Source organism: Barbus barbus (genome assembly GCF_936440315.1).
Source record: "Barbus barbus genome assembly, chromosome: 5".
NCBI lineage: Eukaryota > Metazoa > Chordata > Actinopteri > Cypriniformes > Cyprinidae > Barbus > Barbus barbus.
In genome coordinates, this window is record NC_136733.1 from 34,458,746 (window position 1) to 34,481,255 (window position 22,510).

At 38.0% G+C, this 22,510-nt stretch overlaps 1 protein-coding gene across 2 annotated transcripts in view; it reads left to right on the forward strand.

Annotated features, from left to right (window-relative positions):
* The window catches only part of LOC306870113 (ubiquitin-associated and SH3 domain-containing protein B-like), a 36,153-nt gene extending 23,378 nt beyond the window's left edge, over positions 1-12,775 (forward strand). Inside the window, exons 4-14 of one of the 2 annotated variants that reach the window (XM_079417186.1) lie at positions 5,210-5,408; positions 5,610-5,779; positions 6,078-6,286; positions 6,802-6,952; positions 7,050-7,167; positions 7,431-7,553; positions 7,973-8,065; positions 8,209-8,353; positions 8,538-8,644; positions 8,765-8,874; positions 9,371-12,775. In XM_079417186.1, coding sequence (XP_079273312.1) covers positions 5,210-5,408; positions 5,610-5,779; positions 6,078-6,286; positions 6,802-6,952; positions 7,050-7,167; positions 7,431-7,553; positions 7,973-8,065; positions 8,209-8,353; positions 8,538-8,644; positions 8,765-8,874; positions 9,371-9,508 — 1,563 coding nt within the window. In that variant the 3' untranslated portion in view covers positions 9,509-12,775. The remainder of the gene's footprint in view (positions 1-5,209; positions 5,409-5,609; positions 5,780-6,077; positions 6,287-6,801; positions 6,953-7,049; positions 7,168-7,430; positions 7,554-7,972; positions 8,066-8,208; positions 8,354-8,537; positions 8,645-8,764; positions 8,875-9,370) is intronic. The other variant, XM_079417187.1, reaches the window with a different exon arrangement.
* The last annotated feature ends 9,735 nt before the right edge of the window (positions 12,776-22,510 follow it).

Consider the following 22,510-nt stretch of genomic DNA (forward strand, 5'->3'; position numbering starts at 1 on the left):
AAACAAGCCGCGACACAATGGAAACGAGCCGCAACACATTGGAAACAATGTAAACAAGCTGCAACACAACGGAGACAACGGAAACAAGCCACAATACAACGGAAACAAGCCGCAACACAATGGAAACGAGCCGCAACACAAAGGAAACAACGGAAACAAGCAGCAACACAATGGAAACAACAGAAACAAGTCACAGCACAATGAAAATAACGGAAACAAGCCACAACACAACGGAAACAACCCACAACACAATGGAAACAAGCCACAACACAACAAAAACAACGGAAACAAGCCACAACACAACAAAAACAACGGAAACAAGCCACAACACAACGGAAACAACCCACAACACAATGGAAACAAGCCACAACACAACAAAAACAACGGAAACAACCCACAACACAATGGAAACAAGCCACAACACAACAAAAACAACGGAAACAACCCACAACACAACAGAAACAACGGAAACAAGCCGCAACACAACAGAAACAACGGAAACAAGCCGCAACACAACAGAAACAACGGAAACAAGCCACAACACAACAGAAACAATGGAAACAAGCCACAACACAACGGAAACAAGCAGCAACACAACGGAAACAAGCCGCAACACAACGGAAACGAGCCGCAACACAACGGAAACAAGCTGCAACACAATGGAAACGAGCCACAACACAATGAAATTAGCACAACACAATGGAAACAACTCGCAACAAAATGAAATTACCACAACACAACTGAAACAAGCCGCGACACAATGGAAACGAGCCACAACACAATGGAAACGAGCCGCAACACATTGGAAACAACGTAAACAAGCTGCAACACAACGGAGACAACGGAAACAAGCCACAATACAACGGAAACAAGCCGCAACACAATGGAAACGAGCCGCAACACAAAGGAAACAACGGAAACAAGCAGCAACACAATGGAAACAACAGAAACAAGTCACAGCACAATGAAAATAACGGAAACAAGCCACAACACAACAGAAACAACTCACAACACAATGGAAACAAGCCACAACACAACAAAAACAACGGAAACAAGCCACAACACAATGGAAACAAGCCACAACACAACAAAAACAACGGAAACAAGCCACAACACAACGGAAACAACCCACAACACAATGGAAACAAGCCACAACACAACAAAAACAACGGAAACAACCCACAACACAATGGAAACAAGCCACAACACAACAAAAACAACGGAAACAACCCACAACACAACGGAAACAAGCCACAACACAACAGAAACAATGGAAACAAGCCACAACACAACGGAAACAACCCACAACACGACAGAAACAACGGAAACGAGCCGCAACACAAAGGAAACAACGGAAACAAGCCGCAACACAATGGAAACAACGGAAACAAGCTGCAACACAACGGAAACGAGCCGCAACACAAAGGAAACAACGGAAACAAGCACAACACAATGGAAACAACAGAAACAAGTCACAGCACAATGAAAATAACGGAAACAAGCCACAACACAACGGAAACAACCCACAACACAATGGAAACAAGCCACAACACAACAAAAACAACGGAAACAATCCACAACACAATGGAAACAAGCCACAACACAACAAAAACAACGGAAACAAGCCACAACACAACGGAAACAACCCACAACACAATGGAAACAAGCCACAACACAACAAAAACAACGGAAACAAGCCACAACACAATGGAAACAAGCCACAACACAACGGAAACAACCCACAACACAATGGAAACAAGCCACAACACAACAAAAACAACGGAAACAAGCCACAACACAACGGAAACAACCCACAACACAATGGAAACAAGCCACAACACAACAAAAACAACGGAAACAAGCCACAACACAACGGAAACAACCCACAACACAATGGAAACAAGCCACAACACAACAAAAACAACGGAAACAACCCACAACACAATGGAAACAAGCCACAACACAACAAAAACAACGGAAACAACCCACAACACAATGGAAACAAGCCACAACACAACAAAAACAACGGAAACAACCCACAACACAATGGAAACAAGCCACAACACAACAGAAACAACGGAAACAAGCCGCAACACAACAGAAACAACGGAAACAAGCCACAACACAACGGAAACAAGCCGCAACACAACAGAAACAATGGAAACAAGCCACAACACAACGGAAACAAGCAACAACACAACGGAAACAAGCCGCAACACAACAGAAACAAAGGAAACAAGCCACAACACAACAGAAACAATGGAAACAAGCCACTACACAACGGAAACAAGCCACAACACAATGGAAACAAACCACAACACAACGGAAACAATGGAAACAAGCCACAACACAACAGAAACAAACCGCAACACAACGGAAACAATGGAAACAAGCCACAACACAACAGAAACAAACCGCAACACAACGGAAACAATGGAAACAAGCCACAACACAACAGAAACAAGCCACAACACAACAGAAACAAACCGCAACACAACGGAAACAATGGAAACAAGCCACAACACAACAGAAACAAGCCACAACACAACAGAAACAAGCCACAACACAACAAAAACAACGGAAACAACCCACAACACAATGGAAACAAGCCACAACACAACAAAAACAACGGAAACAACCCACAACACAACGGAAACAAGCCACAACACAACAGAAACAATGGAAATAAGCCACAACACAACGGAAACAACCCACAACACAACAGAAACAACGGAAACGAGCCGCAACACAAAGGAAACAACGGAAACAAGCCGCAACACAATGGAAACAACGGAAACAAGCTGCAACACAACGGAAACGAGCCGCAACACAAAGGAAACAACGGAAACAAGCACAACACAATGGAAACAACAGAAACAAGTCACAGCACAATGAAAATAACGGAAACAAGCCACAACACAACGGAAACAACCCACAACACAATGGAAACAAGCCACAACACAACAAAAACAACGGAAACAATCCACAACACAATGGAAACAAGCCACAACACAACAAAAACAACGGAAACAAGCCACAACACAACGGAAACAACCCACAACACAATGGAAACAAGCCACAACACAACAAAAACAACGGAAACAAGCCACAACACAATGGAAACAAGCCACAACACAACGGAAACAACCCACAACACAATGGAAACAAGCCACAACACAACAAAAACAACGGAAACAAGCCACAACACAACGGAAACAACCCACAACACAATGGAAACAAGCCACAACACAACAAAAACAACGGAAACAAGCCACAACACAACGGAAACAACCCACAACACAATGGAAACAAGCCACAACACAACAAAAACAACGGAAACAACCCACAACAAAAACAACGGAAACAACCCACAACACAATGGAAACAAGCCACAACACAACAAAAACAACGGAAACAACCCACAACACAATGGAAACAAGCCACAACACAACAGAAACAACGGAAACAAGCCGCAACACAACAGAAACAACGGAAACAAGCCACAACACAACGGAAACAAGCCGCAACACAACAGAAACAAGCCACAACACAACGGAAACAAGCAACAACACAACGGAAACAAGCCGCAACACAACAGAAACAAAGGAAACAAGCCACAACACAACAGAAACAATGGAAACAAGCCACTACACAACGGAAACAAGCCACAACACAATGGAAACAAACCACAACACAACGGAAAAACAATGGAAACAAGCCACAACACAACAGAAACAAACCGCAACACAACGGAAACAATGGAAACAAGCCACAACACAACAGAAACAAACCGCAACACAACGGAAACAATGGAAACAAGCCACAACACAACAGAAACAAGCCACAACACAACAGAAACAAACCGCAACACAATGGAAACAATGGAAACAAGCCACAACACAACAGAAACAAGCCACAACACAACAGAAACAAACCGCAACACAACAGAAACAAACCGCAACACAACGGAAACAATGGACACAAGCCACAACACAACAGAAACAAGCCACAACACAACAGAAACAAGCCACAACACAACGGAAACAATGGAAACAAGCCACAACACAACAGAAACAAGCCACAACACAACAGAAACAAACCGCAACACAACGGAAACAATGGAAACAAGCCACAACACAACAGAAACAAACCGCAACACAACGGAAACAATGGAAACAAGCCACAACAGAAACAAACCGCAACACAACAGAAACAAACCGCAACACAACGGAAACAATGGAAACAAGCCACAACACAACGGAAAACAAATTGCAACACAACGGAAACAAGCAGCAACATAACGGAAACAAGCCGCAACACAACAGAAACAAGCCACAACACAATGGAAACAAGCTGCAACACAATGGAAACAAGCCATAACACAACGGAAACAATGGAAACAAGCCACAACACAACGGAAACAACGGAAACAAGTCACAACACAATGGAAACAAGCCACAACACAATGGAAACAATGGAAACAAGCCACAACACAACAGAAACAACGGAAACAAGCCACAACACAACGGAAACAACGGAAACAAGTCACAACACAATGGAAACAAGCCACAACACAATGGAAACAATGGAAACAAACCACAACACAACAGAAACAAACCGCAACACAACAGACAACGGAAACAAGCCGCAACACAACAGAAACAATGGAAACAAGCCACAATAAAATGGAAACAACGGAAACAAGCCACAACACAGCGGGAACAAGTTGCAACACAAAGAAATTAGCACAACACAACGGACACAAGCCGCAACACAGTGAAATTAGTCTTATGTATTGTGTTTTGGTGATTTTGTTGTGTTGTGCACTACTGGGCCACCGTACCCTTAGAAACTATAAAAAGTTAATAAATATAAATAGTAAGGCTGTGGAATATTTTCACAATTTAAAATATTGTTTTCTATTTTAACATGTTTTAAAATGTATTTCTGTGATGGCAAAGCTGTATTTATAGCAGTATTTGGTGTCACATGACCCTTTAGAAATCCGTGTGATATGCTGATTTGGTGTTCAAGAAACATTTCTTATTATCAACAGTGTTAAAAAACAGTTGTTCTGCGTTATGTTTTCGTGGAAATCGTGCTACTTTTTTCAGGAATCTTTTTAAAAAAGTTTTTGAAATGTTTATGAATTTTTGTGTATATAGGACTGTCTCTCTATAAGACTGTATCTCTCTCTCTGTCACTGTAGTGTGCAGATAGTAAGGTAGATGCCCTCTGTGAAGCTCTGCAGGCAGTGGTGGGTCAGTGGAGAGGTCGCTTCCCCTCCCCACTCCCCCTAGAATTCTACTCATCCTCAAATTTCATCGGCCTCTTTGTGGAAGAGAAGGTGGCTGAGGTGATCAAGAGCTTTGCAGCAGACTTTGCCACTGATGCAGCTTCCAAATCAGGTGTGTTTGTGTGTGTGTTTGTTATTGGCATGCCTGTCTATACCTGATGATGACACAGTGGAGCAATAGTCTTAATTGTCTGTCTTTGGAGCTGCCTTCCTACCTCTTTCAATTCAATTTTAGTGTGCTCTACCGGCATTTGTATTGGCAAAATGGCTCTTTAAATGTAAAATTAAATAATTTTTTTCTCTCTCTATCCAGATGTTCATGTGGAGCCCCATAAGAAGCAGCTTCATGTAACTCTGGCCTACCACTTCCAATCCAATCATCTTGCGTCATTAGAAAAACTTGCCAAAGGTGTAGACATAACCCAAGGCTGTGATTGGCAGGCTGTACTCTTGTCACGGGACATCCGATTTGCCAACCATGAGGTAGTCAAATTGTTGTCATCAATCGATTCTTCAACATCCTAAATATTATAATGTTTTAAGTAATTATTCTCATATCATTTATCATAATTTAGTATAGAATTTACCATTGCTGATGCCAAATATTTGCTATCTTAAGTCTAAATAAAATAAGTCTAAGTAAAAGACCTACTATGGATCACTGAATGTATTTAATTAAAATGCCCTTTTCAATAATACTGAAAGATTACTAATAAGTTTTCATATCATATACTGACTTTTTGGCTTTGGTGGCTTATTAACTGTGTCTCTCTGTTTTAAGACCCTGCGGGTGATGTACCCTTATGTGCCTCAGAATGATGATGAACTGGAGCTGGTTCCCGGTGACTTCATCTTCATGTCGTCTATAGAACAGGCCACTGCAAGTGAGGGTTGGGTCTACGGGACCTCGATGAGCACAGGGTTATCTGGGCTACTGCCAGAAAACTACGTCAACAGGGCAGACGAGTGTGACACTTGGGTCTATCATGGGTAAGATGGGTCATGAAGTGACTAAAGCTGCTATTTTTAAAGAAATTAATCCTTTTATTCAGGATGCATTAAATTGATCAAAAGTGACAATAGAGACATTTGTAAGGTTACAAAAGATTTATATTTTAAATAAACTGTTATTTTTACATTTCTGTTTACCAAAAAATCCTGAATAATGTATCATGCTTTCCACAAAAATATTACATAGTATGGCAGTTTTTAATATTGAAATAACAAGAAATGTTTGTGAAACACCAAATCAGCTTATTAAATTGCTATCTGAAGGACTATGTGACACTGAAGACTGGAGTAATGGCTGCTGAATGGCTGCTCAGTAATTTAGATTAAAATAGAAAACAGTTATTTTAAATTATAATCATTCATCACACTATTACTGTTTTTATTTTGAATGGTAGTGTGGAGTCTCTTACGGGTCTGTGGTGACAGTATGTTAGAACTAAAAGCAGTAAGTAACATATATTTAAATCTCCTCATCTCTTTACCTCTTATTTTAGGTCTTTCTCTTTCCTTAATGGAACCCCCCCAACCAATATCAGGGGTGCAATGGGTGGGATTTTTCTTGACCCACACTTGGATGGTCGTCTCCTTGATGACCCCATGCCATTGGATCCCCCCAGTCTGAGCGTTTTATGTCAACCTATGCAGGTAAAACTGTAGAGTGGGAATCTTGTGTTGGTGTGACAGAATGTAAAAGCTTTTTATGGATAATTGTTTTTTCCCAAATATTTATGATTTGTTTTAGATCCTACGACCCAATCAGTCTCATTTGCCTAAGAGAACGTTGTTTGTGTGTCGCCATGGTGAGAGAATGGATGTAGTGTTTGGGAAACACTGGATCAATCAGTGCTTTGATGCCAAAGGTCTGAGCTCAACTTTCCAAATCAGTTCTTTAACCTCTTTGTAGTTGTTCCCATGACCGGGACAAATCTGGATTTATCAGCAAGTTTCAAAACTTAACTGTTATATTAAGCTCTAAAATATTTCATCAGCTATAAATCCAAAAATGAAGTAACTGTATCCAGTAAATCAACTAATGAATTTATTGGCCCAAATGTGTGAGAACTGTGTTGGTTTAATTTCCTGATGTGTGTTCATTTGTGTATATTTGCTCTGTCTTTAACAGGTCGGTATGTGCGGTCAAACCTCAATATGCCAACGAGTCTCCCAGCGAGGAGTGGGGGGTACAGGGACTATGATAAGGACTGTTCTATCACTGTGTTCGGATCCACACAGGCTCGTCTAGTCGGTCAGTCCCTCACCACCGTTAAATCCACATTAAAGGGATAGTTCACCTAAAAATTAAAATTCTGTCATCATTTGACACAAAAGACAATATTTTGAAGAATGTTGGTAACCATTGACTTCACTAGTATTTTTTTCCCCATTCTATAAAAGTCAATGGCTACCTTCAACTGTTTGGTTAGCCGCATTCTTCAGAATATCTTCACTTGTGTTCAACAGCTTGAAAGCATTTCATACAGGTTTGCAACAATTTGAGGGTGAGTAAAAGATGACTAAAGGTTCATTTTTGGGAGAACTATCCCTTTGACAGCAAGATCACATTAATTCCTCATGGTTTTACATATTAATTACATTTAATATGAAGTGTGTCATTTCTGCTTTGCTATTGGCACTAGCATGTGTATACTGTAATTCGTTTTACAGGGGAGGCTCTCCTGGAAAGTCATACAGTGGTAGACTTTGTATACTGTTCTCCATCTCTGCGCTGCGTGCAAACAGCTCATAATATCCTCAAAGGTAAAACAGCACCTCCTCTGCTCTTTCATCTTTCTTCTGTTCATTCACAAGTCAGTTTTTACTGCATTAGCCATGCCCATTTACACCCCTAAATCAATTTCTTCCCATGTGTTTCTTTCTCTGTTATGGATTGTATGTCTCAGGTCTTCAAAAGGACGGGAAGACTAAGATCAGAGTTGAGCCGGGTTTGTTTGAGTGGACTAAATGGGTGTCGGGAACCTCATTACCTGCCTGGATTCCTCCTGCAGACCTAGCGGCTGCAAACCTTAGTGTGGATACAACATACAGGTATTTTATTAGGCATTCAATGATGAACTGTACATACTTTTTGATACACTTTTTAGCTGTTTTTTTTTATCATAGCATTGTTTGTTGTTTATTTTTTTGTTTATGGTTCCTTTTGATTTCACAAATATCTTCTTGCAGTGAAACGAATGATTAATTATTATTAAGTAATCTTGTTCCCCTCTAGACCTCATATTCCTGTCAGTAAACTGGCCGTGTCTGAGTCCTATGAAACATACATCAGTCGCAGCTTCCAAGTGACGCGTGAAATACTGTCAGAGTGCAATAATCTGGGTAGGTCATGAGTGCTGGTACAATTGATTTTTTATTTATTTGGTCTAAATCAATACTGATTCAAAAGTTTATGCTTTCAGACATTTTATGTTTACCATCTTTCCATGTGGTGTCCAACAGGAAATACAGTGCTGATTGTGGCCCATGCTTCCTCTCTGGAGGCTTGTACGAGGCAGATACAGGGACTGACCCCACAGAACTCTAAAGACTTTGTGCAAGTGGTCAGAAAGGTCAGATCTCTTGTGCATCTTTTCCAAATATTTTTTTTTCTCTTTTTTTTCATAAATATGTTTGGGATGTGAAAATTGACTAATGTAATCTCTATATACATACTGTACATATATACGGTACATTCTTATAAAAAGGTATGCATGTAAATTACAACTGATATTTAATTTATACAGAAATGAAATGTGTAAATAATCATTCAAAAAACTTTTACATTGTTACAAAAGATGTCTATTTCAAATAAGTACTGTTCTTTTGAATTTATTTGTCAAAGTCAAATGTAACACAAATCTAACAAAATATCAAGTAGCACACACTTTTTCAACATTGATAAGACATTTTTCTTGAGCAGCAAATCAGCATATTAGAATGTTTTCTGAGTGATCATGTGTATTTTCATGTATTTATTTTGGAACGTTGTGTCATATTTGATGTTTGATGTATACAAATTACTGTAGATATTCTCTTTCCTTCAATTTTTTCCTTTCTCTCTCACAGATACCTTACTTAGGCTTTTGTGCTTGTGAGGAGATGGGTGAGACAGGCGTTTGGCAGCTTGTGGATCCACCCATCCTACCCCTCACCCATGGGCCCAATCACAGCTTTAACTGGAGAGAAACACTGCTGCAGGACTGAGAGGCTCTGCAACATTTACCCTCACTGCTCTTCCTCCAAAGGCAACAGAGACGTGCTTACAGTCACACTATCACAGATCTGCATTATAGCACTATAAACGGCTCATGCTTCCATAGCCACGTTCTTGCATTGCTGCAATACACCTCATTGACCCTGTCTTAATATATAAAGCATAAGAGCAGTAATATTTGCGATAGATTTCCATAGCGTGCTCAAACACCATTTCAGGCCTATAGACTGCAGCAGAACCCTTGCATCCAACTGTAGCCCTGGCGAAACTAAAAATCTGAGCGCTTCAAATACACACATGCACAGCGATAAACTCAGGTTTCCTGCCTCAGTAAGGAGGAAATAGTGCGCAAAGTTGACGAGTCATCATCCAACACTTCCAAAATGGATGCCGCTGGATTCGAGCTGGGTCTCTGAACCCTTTGTAAACTCCATTTTCCTAGACTCTGTAGGGGAATGAGATTCTCCCTATTACACTGTGAATCAAATAGACATGCACAACCTATTGCATCAAGATTTCCCAATTACACCTGCTACAAGCCCGCTCACCAACCTCCTGAAAGCACAAGAATATAATCTGGCAATCAGATAGACTGAGACCAAGCAGCTTTAAAGTAGTTTAGAAATGGATTTGGTGGACAGCACATTCATCCTGTGCCTTGCTGTCATGCTGCTGCTGTTAAACACTTTGGGAGGACTGTTAGTTAGGGTTTACTTGGAGACAGTATTTAAAGATGTAGTCACGCTTTTCGCATGTAGGGTCGATTTTAAAAGAGGGAGATGATAAACCCAGTAAGGACGTGCCACAAATGGTTTCAACTTTTTAAGCAGCAGCTTAAATAATGTTATGTGCAGCTGTTACGCTGAGTGGTGAGCTTTAATTTCTGAGCACTTGAAAAATCGAACCAAACAGGAAAGAATGCTTCAACAATGTAAAGAATTGTACATTAATGCATAATGTGTCTGTATATACTAAGTAACATAGTAAAATCCATTTGATGTGTTTCACCTTTAAATGGAAAAAATATAATTGCATTTATTTATGTATTCATAAGATAGTTGTAAAGAGAATATGTTGGTGCTTCAGGTTTGTTTTTTTGTTAGTTATTTCCTGTTATTGGAATAGAGAAATCAAGCCATAGCAAATGATGATATAAATCACTATATAATGCAGTGTTTCTCTCCACTCCGAACACTTACATAAGCATATCTGTTACGATTACTGTTATATGCCATCTGTGTTCCCTGAACTTCATAGCTATTTTAGCCCACCTATTGTTTGACATTTAATGATGATAAGGAGGAGGCATGCATAATGAGATGTGCAATGCACTGCACAAGCAAAAGAGGTATATGGGATTTTTTGCTATAGTTTTCAATCTGTGCTCATGTAGTGCATTTACTTAAATATAAATGTAGATGTTATGTTTTTACTTTTTTTAATGAGCTTATGAGTTGATCTCTTGCCTAAATGGTTCCTGTCAGGAGATGAAAGGGGTAGTTTTACCCAAAATGTCTTTCCAAACTTGTTTATTGCATTTCAAACATAGAAAAAGCAGACAATATGAATTAATAAGTAAAAGTAAAGCAACAGATACACCAGATCAATAGTCAGATTTAGCTTTTCGTGTGTGTGCATTTTTTTTATACATTTTTCTCTTGCTGGTTTTGCCATGTTAAGTTGTGTGTGACAAGGCTATGTATCCTTAGCCGTGGTATAAATCTATTTTGTATATATTCAGGCCACACTTTTCAATATACTGAAAGCAAATGAGAACTTGTGTGCCTGCGTATGACTACTATACTTTTTTTTATTTTGAGATAGTTTCAATAAATCATAAAAGTTCATAGAAATGACCTCAACTTAATGATCCAGCTGCATTCATAGTTAACAGCCCACTCAAAGAGAAGGAATACACAAAACCATCATGTTGAAATAATACATAAGCCTATTTTATGACACTTTTATAGTGCTTGTGCATCAAGTCACTATTCACTATAATTGCTTTCTCCTATTTTTCTTTTTTTTTTTGCGTTCCATGGTTCCATGGTTTGGACCAACATTGGTGTGAGCAAATTATGACACAATTTTCGGTTTGGGTGTACTATCCCTTTCAAACGTTTCAGATTAAAGAGAGTCACAGACAAATCTGTCTTCATTAATTTGGCATTTTCAAGCTCAACAGTAACAGCCTTCTAAATGCTTCCTATTCATGAATTTAAACGAGACAGCACATATGACTTTATGTGGAGATTTATAATTAGACGAGCTAGTGTAAGTGTGTGTGGGTGTGGTTGAGTGTTTGTTCATGTGCTAGAAGATAAAATTCTGTTCTACCATAAAAAATAATTACCTTATTAAATCATCCTCGTCTGCTATTACAACATGTCTACCGTGAATAGATCCTTGTTCTTCCAAATATGGCAACACACAAGCATCATGTGTATCAGTGTGTATTACCACAGAGGGTTGACTGAGTACAGCTTGACAAAAGCTGATTCATAACTGTTTGATTCACTGAGAGGTAATATTGTCACTGTATGTTTTCAGAAGCATGCTATGTGTGCAACTTCTTCTGATCGTTTGAAACGGAAGGGGGGTGGAATATGAGCCAAAGTGCTTGATTGATTTTTTTTGTTTTTTTCAGAGGCAGAATGAATCATTTTTAATGCGTATACTTTAAGCATATTCTGACCAAAAATGACCATTTTGGCCATGATGAGGGTTTGTGTTTGTCCTGATGCTCTTGGGGATCATGAGATGTTTTATATACCCTTCTGATCAGTGACTGGGGAAATCAATAAATATACAAAATCTAAATACAAAATAGCAAGAAATATAAAACCAGTGTATTACAGATTGCTATTTTAGCTGTTGTTATTTTAATTGTTGTTTGGTCCTCCCTGAAATGAGTCATGTTTAGTGTATATACAACTTTATGCTTTCATTCAGGTCATCTAATATATTTAAAGTTATTCAAGTTTTACCTTGGGGGCATTTTAGCAGCTTGAAAATTATCCTTGCATGCCCAAGAAGAAAATGCAAATGTAACACCTCCATAGTGAACATGAAATGACTGCACAAAACATACATTATAGTTCAGTGCTCAAAAATTTGAGTAGATATTCCAAAATCATATGTGGCATTGCGCCACGAAGCTACCTTTTTAAGTATGATTGTTGATTTTTGTTAATTGACTTGTTTTAATGCGCAATGTTCGTAAAGCATGTTTGCAAATAAATCTTTTGTCATCCTGCATTGAAGAGTTCTGTCTTTGTGTTACACTTTACATTTTACTGCAATATTATCACTGCAATAACATTCCTAAATACAAATGACTAAGGGTCTCTATACAGATTGAATTTAAAGGGTGCTTGCTCTTAAGTGTGAGTAGGACCCTTTGCAAGCATAGTGATTTTGAATCTAAAGCTTATATGATTTCTAAAATAAATGATTTCATATTTTTTAAATAATCGTTATCAACAATCCAACATATAGGGCCTAGTATGAGGTTGTTTTCAGTCACACATCAGTTTTTTGCGTAAAAGATGTGCTCTCCCTCCAAATTAATGCGTGCTTTTTTCTTTATAATAATAATGGCGTGTACACATTTGTTTACATTTTTCATATTTTTGTTCCATAATGTTTTTTTTGACGTTCAGAGAAAAAACTAATCTCGCGGAACGTGATAGGTTTGTGTGCGCGCGCGCGTTCGTGAAGTAATCGCAATGTTAGCCTCTGCAATCAGTAACGCTTGGAATGTAAAATTTGTCAAAGAAACCCTAACACAACAAGAAAGTGGACTTTTAAATCGACTGACTGACGGACAGTATCCGAATATTAATTTCTACCATCAAACAGGTAAATCCTTCTTTTCACATAATGTGCTACAATATAAATATAATAAACCCATTGAATGGTGCTGTTGTGTCAAGTCTTCAGAAAGATAAGCACAAAACTTGCATAATGTAATCAGTAATATCAGTTCCGCTTCAGAATAAAGAAAGCATGCTGTTTTGAATATGAAATGCGTTGAGATATATTGCTTGCTAACGTCACTCATTATATATGTACACACCTTGTCATTTTCACTGAGGCTGAGCTGAACTATGCTACTTTATCTATGAATCATACTTTTGCACTTTAACTAAGATATTGCCTTATTATTTAAAAAAAACGTCCAGCGGGTTGTTGGAGGTCAGTGAGATTTCTCAAAATTTGGACTAATGTGCTTCAAGGGTCTTTGAAAGGTATAGTTCACCCAAAATTAAATATCTTGCCATTATATACACAGGGGTCTTATGGACTAACGTTACTTTTATTATACTTTTGTGGGTGCTTTCTTGTCGTTCCCTGACACACGAGGTTGTGTCGAACAAGCTGCGTGAAAATTCTTTAAATATTTTTTATTTAAATTATATAGAATAAAATTAAATAAATACATAAATTAAAGGGTTTTAAAGAATGGAAGACATTTTCGCGATACTTTTTAATTTATAAACTATTCCATTACAACAGCAGATGCCTGAAATACTCCTAATAGCCACTAGATGGCATGCTGTGACTCCAGTTTCTGTGTTGCCTGAATGCACCAGTCAGATGTTTTCTCCTGCAAGTTATTTTTGCACTCCATAATATTTTTTAAATATATTACATAAATAATTATGCTTAAAATAAGATTATATTCATATGTTACAAGTCTCTAGTAACATCAGTTTGCGGTGAAGTTTATTTGAAATAGCACCTTTCCAGTGCTTAAAACACTTTCTAATTAATACACTTTTTAAAAAAGGAGTGGCACAGATGGAAGTTTAGCCCAGTGATGATCTTTTATTAGTTAGCATGCTACAAAATACCCCCATCTTAATTCTATAATTCCATGCATTGAGTCAAGCTCATTAAAACAAATCTAAGATGATTGATAACGCTAGAAAAATGTAGAAAAATTCTGCTACTAAGAGGTATTAATAAAATTGATATTTACTAGAACTTGTTTTAGTCAATGTTCATGTGCGTTTATGTATATTTCAGATGTTCTGGACCATCTAATTGATAGCTTATAGTATATGTACTCTTGTTTTTATCACCAGGAAGTTGAGTTGTTCTGTAATACAGGTCAGCTGTAGGACAAAAGGACTTATGGTTAGCTATATAAGAGTTGGGGAAGGTGATGGGGTGGTGCAGGGGGCTGACGTACTTAATTCCTTTCTGTTAGGTACTTAACGCAAATCTCAACAATACAAGCGCATCAGGTAACACTGGGTGAATGAAACAGTGACAGTTGCCTGTGTTTATGGGTAGCTTAGGCAATCAAAGGTGAACTTCTCTCAGTTGCTCAAGTGGCCCCGCTGCCTCGAGACATCTCAGGGTCAACATGCCGCACTGAGAGTGCTGTAGAGTACGCCTCCGTTCTCAGGCTGTATGAATGTGTATGTGGTAGTAATAATAAGATTGGAAGGAAAATGCTTTGGCTGTGCATTTTTTGTTGTTCTGGTCATTATACTTTATGTCTAGGTTTCATGTTCAGCACACCTACACTGTCTGCTTTGTTCTGCTGCACAGGGTTTCTCCAAAATATGGAAATCTCCGGAATTTTAAATGTGTTTTCCAGACACAAAAAAGTTATGGTGATTATTAAAATCTGATAGAATTTTTATTATGAATATGCATTTTTCTGGTTTTATTGGCTCTGAATGATTAAATTGGCTAAAACTGCTGCTGTGTATTGTAAAGCTGGTAACACTTTACAATAAGGTTCCATTTGTTAACATTAGTAACTTAACTACATTAGTTAACATGAACTAAAATGAAAAATACTTGTAAAGCATTTATTAATCTCGGTTTATATTAATTTCAACATTTACTAATAAAATATTAAAATCCAAAGTTTTATCTGACTAATATTAATTAATGGACCTGAGCTAAAATGAACAATGAATAGCTGTACTTTTATTAAATAACATTATCAAAGATTAATAAATACTGTAACAAATGTATTGCTTATTGTTAGTTATTATTAATGCATTAATTAACATTAGCTAATGAACCTTATCGTAAAATGTTACTGTGAAGTTTGCTTGCAAGTCAACTGTGATGTCTGATGTTTGAACGAATAAAAAAGTTGATCTTTTGAATGATTTTAAATGATTTTTAAATAATTCACAAATCAGTCTAAATAATTCATATATCGATTTGACTTTAAATCAATTTAAAAAATAATTTTGAACTGATTCACAGATAAGCTCGAATGATTAATTAGTGAACTGATCTGAATTTAAATGATTTTTTAAAATCATTAAAATTCTAAATGATTAGCTAATAATTAATTCAGTAGCTATAGTAAATAGTAAATAAATTCAACTTCAGATTAATTTGCTAATGAAGTGATTGGTCATTCAGACCAATTTGTCAGTCCTGATGTTTAATCAGAAATGACCAATTTCTAGGACCATCTCTATTCATATAGCGCACGCATTTTTTCCATCAGCCACTTTTTGGGTTGAAAATGATTAAATGGTGATTTCTTTGTAGGTCAATGGCCTTAGGGAGGCAGGATAGTGTTACCTTCAGAAAATAGTTTCTTACCTTAGTCCTTCTTTGCCACCTTTCATTAGTTCAGCTGTTCTTCTGAAGGGAACATGTCTAAGTCCATGTCTCTGTGCACAAACTCTGTCAATCCTCCATCTCTAGTACCACACACACAGACTTACACACTCAGTGCACTCGCTTCTCTCACACTGCGCACAAGAGCTCTTTTGTTCTGTATGTTTCTCATGACCTTTGACCTTAGGTATCAGTCGGGTGCCCATTGGGGTCTAAGAGGTGTTCCCTACTGTGTGTGTCTCTTATTCGCAAGTACAAACCCTGACAAAGAACTAGAGAAATAGCAAGAACGGATAGCAATCTCTCTGAAAATATTATTGACACTAATCTTCTTTTTCCTGTGTTGTCTGAAAATGAAACCTGAACAATTCAGCAACTGAAGAAATGTTTTTTGGGGAAAGAATCGAAAGTATCTGTAATTTAAATTAAAGTGACATTTTAGTGAGCTGGAACATTGTGCGTGGGCTGCGGTTTACGTTGCAGGGAGACTATCCTCAAGTCAGGATCTTACTGACCTGGATCTATCCGACCTTGTCTGGCTGCAAACATCAGCAAGCAAGTGCTTTCCAGAGTGACAGAATTTATTTTTCCTTCACTATACTTGTACGAACCTCATATTCCCTCGTTATTTATGAGAAAATTAAACGGCTCTGCCGTCTGAGGGTGGGAATCAACATGGACATGGCGATACAATATTATGTTTATTATTTCTGAATCAATATAATATTGAAATTTTAATGTTAATATTTTGTTAGATTTTTATTTTTAAAGAAATTAGTACTTTTATTCAGCAAGGATGCGTTCATTTTATCGAAAGTGAGATTAAAAGCATTCATAATGTTACAAAATAAGTGCTGTTCAAAAATAGTGCTTTTATTTTGAAAGAATCCTGAATAGAAATGTATTATGCTTTCCAACTGTTTTCAACATTACTAATATCATTTGTTACTTGAGCTCCGAATCTGCGTAATAGAATGATTTTAAGGATCATGTGACACTGAAGACTGGAGTAATGGCTGTTTAAAAATTACAGGAATAAATTACTTTGTAAAATAAATAGAAAACAGTTATTTTAAATTGTAATAATACAATATTACTGTTTTTACTGTATTTGAATCATGTAAATGGAGCCTTGCTGAACTTAAGAGACTTGAACTAAACTTACTGACCCCAAACGTTTGAGCATCAATGTGTATTCTGTTCATATGTACATAATACATACCCATATATCATCTATATATACCCAAATCATCACATTGGACTCCGCTTGACTGGCCGACCATATTTTAGCATTACCCATAGAGTGTCATCCCAGCTGTCCTCAGTACTCGGCTCATTGCTATGAATCAGCAAAGCCAGCAGAGCATAGCATAAAACACAGACAGAATGTTCTGTCTGCTCGCTGGATTACTGGAGCTATTTCCAGATAGCACTCTGTAGTTTTCTTTCTGCCACACATACACGCATACAAGGTTTTTAAGGGCGGCCTGCCTCTGGGGATAGCTGTGCCTCTCTGAATGAGGCTCACTGAGCCATGGCTCCTATACATTCATGTGTGAAAGCTATGATGGCTTCGTATATGTCTATAAATACAGAAGTGCGGGCCAGTCTTGGGATGCATGAATTCTTAGATCCTAGATTGCTGTAATATTTCTATTGTGTGCTGGATTCTGATGCTTTATGCATACAGCAAACATGATCCATTCAGCCCCGATGAAAGACCCTATCAGATCAAAAGAACTGTGAATGGCAGCACTGTGTTCAGAGATGGTCTTGACATAAGCTCTGGGTGTGACCATGTTTGCTGTGTTTGACTGTGGGATGTTATGTGCCTTATATGCTGTCATTTAGTTAGCTTGTATGCTATATATGTGTATATATAGACTCACACAGTATGTAAATGTTTAAATGTGGGTCAGGAAAAAAAGAGGAGATTATGTGCAGACAGATCGGCTCTTGGTGTCAGTGCTGTGGGATATATTAGATTGAGGGATTTCTAGGACAGACAACAGAGAACATTCAGATTGCCCTCAACCACACACACACACACACACACACACACAGTTCAGGATGTCCTCATTCATTCTCCATATGCAACACACTTACATTGCTTTATGTGTTATGATGCTTTGTCCTGACACTAGTGCAGGTGCAGTTTAGTAATCTGCAGTATCAATTAAAATTTTAGGCACACTACTAGCTATGTTTCCATCCAAATAATCAAATTGAACTTATTCCACAAAACTGGAATATCGCTGTTACAAGTCTGTGTTTAAGTTTCTGTTGTTGACCTAGTTTTGCCTGTCTTGTTAAGTTCATCATCGCCACCTGTTGTTTAATTAATTATCCCATTAGTCTTGAGTTTTCCCCATTTCAGTTGCCAGTTATTGTCTTTGTTACACGTATTGAGTGATCTGTCATTAAAGACTGTTATTTTGGATAATCTCGCCTGATCCTATCTTCCTCCTTGGAGTTCCGTAACAATCGCATAAAACATTTGTGAATAGAGCACCATTTCCATCCAGTGTGTCAAAGAGAACAAAATCATCACTTCCTGATAAACTGCCTCTAACTAAGAAAAGTTCGAGAAGCCACTCACTTCCTGATAAACTGGCTCTAACTAAGAAAAATTGGACAAGCCACTTAATATATTAATTTTAATATATGATGAATTACTTGCACCTCAGAGCGAGCAGACTGAACACAAATGCGGTTAATGCTTTCAGAGGTGGATGCCTACTGTTTGGGAACGCAGTCGTTTAAGACCGTTATACAGAAATTGGCTACTTTGATGACAGACTTTGCTCAGGCATTTCAGAACGACCAAAACAACATTTCAGATATTGTGCAACGAGATCGGTCTGCTGGTTAGTCAAGCTATCCCATCCAATCGTGCAAAGTCACATGACTTTTTTGATGCGCAAGGTGGAATTTATTCGGTAAATGTTTTCCCATCATAGTTTATGCACATTTTTTTTAATCGGATAAAAAGTTTATCCTACTCAGTTGTGTGTTTTTTATGCCCATTTTTAGAATAAAAATGTTTCCATCCGGCATTTATTTATTTTTTATGCGATATTCCAAAATAGGTGGCTAGAAACATAGCTACTGACTAACTCTACATTTTGATCACATTTTAGAAAAATAATATATTCATGAAAACTTTAATGAAGAGTGGGAATTATGTAGTGACCAAAAATGTTGAACAGATCAAAACTATCTCATGATTTTGCTGCTTAAAAGTAGCTACAATTTGCATAAATTAAAGTATTGAGCAATCTGGACATTCATTAGCTAAACCAGTTTCAGGAGGTACCTCTTTTGATGCATTTTCCACTGCATTCAAGGAGTTTCCACATATTCTGGACTTTTCTTTTTTTTTTTTTTGAGGGGGGGAGAAAAAAGAAGTTGTTGAAGATTCAGCCATGTGTGTCCAACATTTAACTGCTTCTTACTAATTTAGAAGTTTAGCAACACAGACTACTGACTATTTTTCTTCTTTAGGCATAGCTATTATAATTTGGATCTGAGAGGATGTGATGGAAGATGATAATGCTATTTGAAGACAAAGATGGTCCCTGATTGATTGGGGTGAGTATGAAATCTCTCACTTACTCATATGCAGGTTCTTAGGTTTGACTGTTATCAGTGTTCTCACAAAAAGTTTGGAGTCTTTAAAATAATGATTGAAATCTGTATTGAAAAGGGAAATTCTTTGATAAGAGCAAAAAAAAACAAGCGAGCATTTTGACACATTTGCCACATACATATAGCAAAAAGTGTAACACAGAGACATTTGTGACCTGCATGGACCAAAATGTTCAATATTCTGTTGGTAAGTTCTCTTTATTGGCGCTATGTTCCTTGTGGATATATGCAAGTTGAAATATTTCAGTCTCAAATCAGATTCAAATGATTTTTCACATTTTGTGAGTTTTAAATGAAAGTTTAATCTAATCCTTTCAATCAGAGCATGGTCAGAACATGATTATGATCTTTTGAAGTATATAATATATTATATACTGTATACTGATTTATACTGTATATGATCTATCTTTGTGGAATAAACCAATAAACTCTTTCTGAAATAAAGCTCATTTGAATAAAGCTCAGATTTTCCCTTTTTTCAGATGTTATGCTGTGCTTGAATGGTGAGTTTGATGCTATTTTTATACTTTTATGACTGTCAGTCGTACCTAAAATGAAGATTAACATGTTATATGTGCGTATGTAACGTAAGAAGATTAACAAATAAATGCAGAATTATCATGCCCCATGCACATTAAATTAAATCTGTGCTGTACGACTAAACTTAACTCATACTGTATATAGTACTAAGTTGTTAAAACGGGTTTTATTTTTTCTTCTTCCCCAATTTCTTTTCTCGACTACAGCACCAAGTAAGCCAGGACTGCCATTAGTCCTTTCTCAAAAAAACAGACATATCAGACATATACTCGCATAACTCCACACACTATGGGGATGCAAACTCAATACAGTGCAAACAGTAACTTTTATTTCTTCCTCTGTTTCACACACGCACACACGCTGGAGTTGCAGTGGACTTTGGACTGTACCAGATGGCTTCTGCTCTGCTACAGGACTGAGTCTCTGAGAGGGGAGGGCAGGAGAGCGAAGCGGAGCAGAGGAGGGTGGGGGGTGGAAGAGTATGCAGAAAAGTGGCAGTGGTCTTTTCACTGAGCGTTCGTTTCTGGAGCGTTCACTAGCATTTACCACTCTCTCTCTCTCTCTCTTTCTCTCGCTCTCGCTCTCATTGTTGCTTAGGGTGGAGGTTGAAACTGGATTTAACTGACGTTTAACGAAAGAAAGTAACGTGGAATAGAGTAGCATAGCATTGCATGTGTTGTATATGTTTTTTAGATATCTCTGTATGCATATAAAGAATGGTCACGGAACGAACAGATGAAGTTGTGAAGTTGTAGGTAAGTAGATTTCTGGAGTCTGGCTGCATGCCGTGTGTGTGAGCGTGTTTGTGAGGTTAAGTTTGGGTACCATAAGCATGTTTTTTTCAGTACAGTTTTTCACTTCATGGGAGGGTCTAAAGTTAGCACACAGGATTTCTTCATCTAAACACATGACGATTTAAATGTTTATCTGCAAAAATGTAACAATATTCCACTTTTCTGGGCTTAGAATCTGTTTAGAGGACCATGTTTGTGCAGTTGTGTTCGATTTGCACATACATATTTGATAAAAGTATTTGTTGACATTATGTCTGCTGTAAAATTAGTGAGAAATATTGTGTCCCATTTACAGTGGTGTTACTACATACTTGTATGAATATATGTATGTATGATATTCTGTATGCATGTGTGTGTGTGTGTGTGCCAGGATACTCATCTGGAGCGTTCGTATGTGTGTTAGCGGATTTGTATTAATCCTGACGTAGGGTCTGCTCACTGCTACAGTGTATGATGGACTCAGCTGCCGTCTTTCTCCTCTGTCTCGTCTGTGTCTCCTTTGTTCAGACATCCAGACATCTACTGCATCCAGAAATAGAGACTTTCTCTCTCTCTTTCTCTCCCTGGTGTTTTGAGGGGGCACACACACAGAGACACAGTTTCAGACGGCATCAAAGCAGTTCCTCACAGCTGTCTGCATGTGCTGCCGGTTGATTGATAAGCCAAGCGATGCAAGATTCGTTCTACTCTCGCTCTTAATCCATACAGTCGCTCATCAGTTACTTGCTAAAGGGCTTTGAATTGTTTATGCTCATGCTGCATTAGCGTCATGTGTGCACAGCCTGCAAAAGTTGCCGGGTAACTTTCTGCACAAGCGGATCAAAAGGATATCCTGAGAGGAAACCACCTAAAATAGCCACACTTTTTTAACTTGGTTTCGATCTCTTATCACAAGTTTTGTGGTTATGGAGAATGAAAGAATCCATGGCAGAGAAACTGATAAACGAGGGAAAGAAAAGGGAGGTGGTGATATAGATTGAGAATGAGGGAGAGAAAAGGGCTTACTAAGAAAAGAGATTCATGCGGTCTTTGTATGCCTTGAATTCTTAGTGGCTGACCCCTATGGAAAGTAACAACAGGCACATGTGAAGGTCATCCAGTCATCATCCTCCCCACATGCTGACCGCTCACACACGCACGCACACACACCACTGGTCATATAGTGGACTTTCAACACTTCAACATCTGATTAGTTCTCACATTTTTGCTCTGCTGGCTCAGCTGGCTCAAACCAAGGAGCGAGAGGTCATGATGACTCCCATTGTGTGTGTCAAAGGAGACGATGAGGTCATGAGGGACTTTGGTCAAAGTTCAGATTACGGGCAGGCTGTGCTCTTGGTGGGTAAACTGAATTAGATGACAACTGGAGAACCCATCAGATTAGATTAGAATTACTGTGGGTATTTC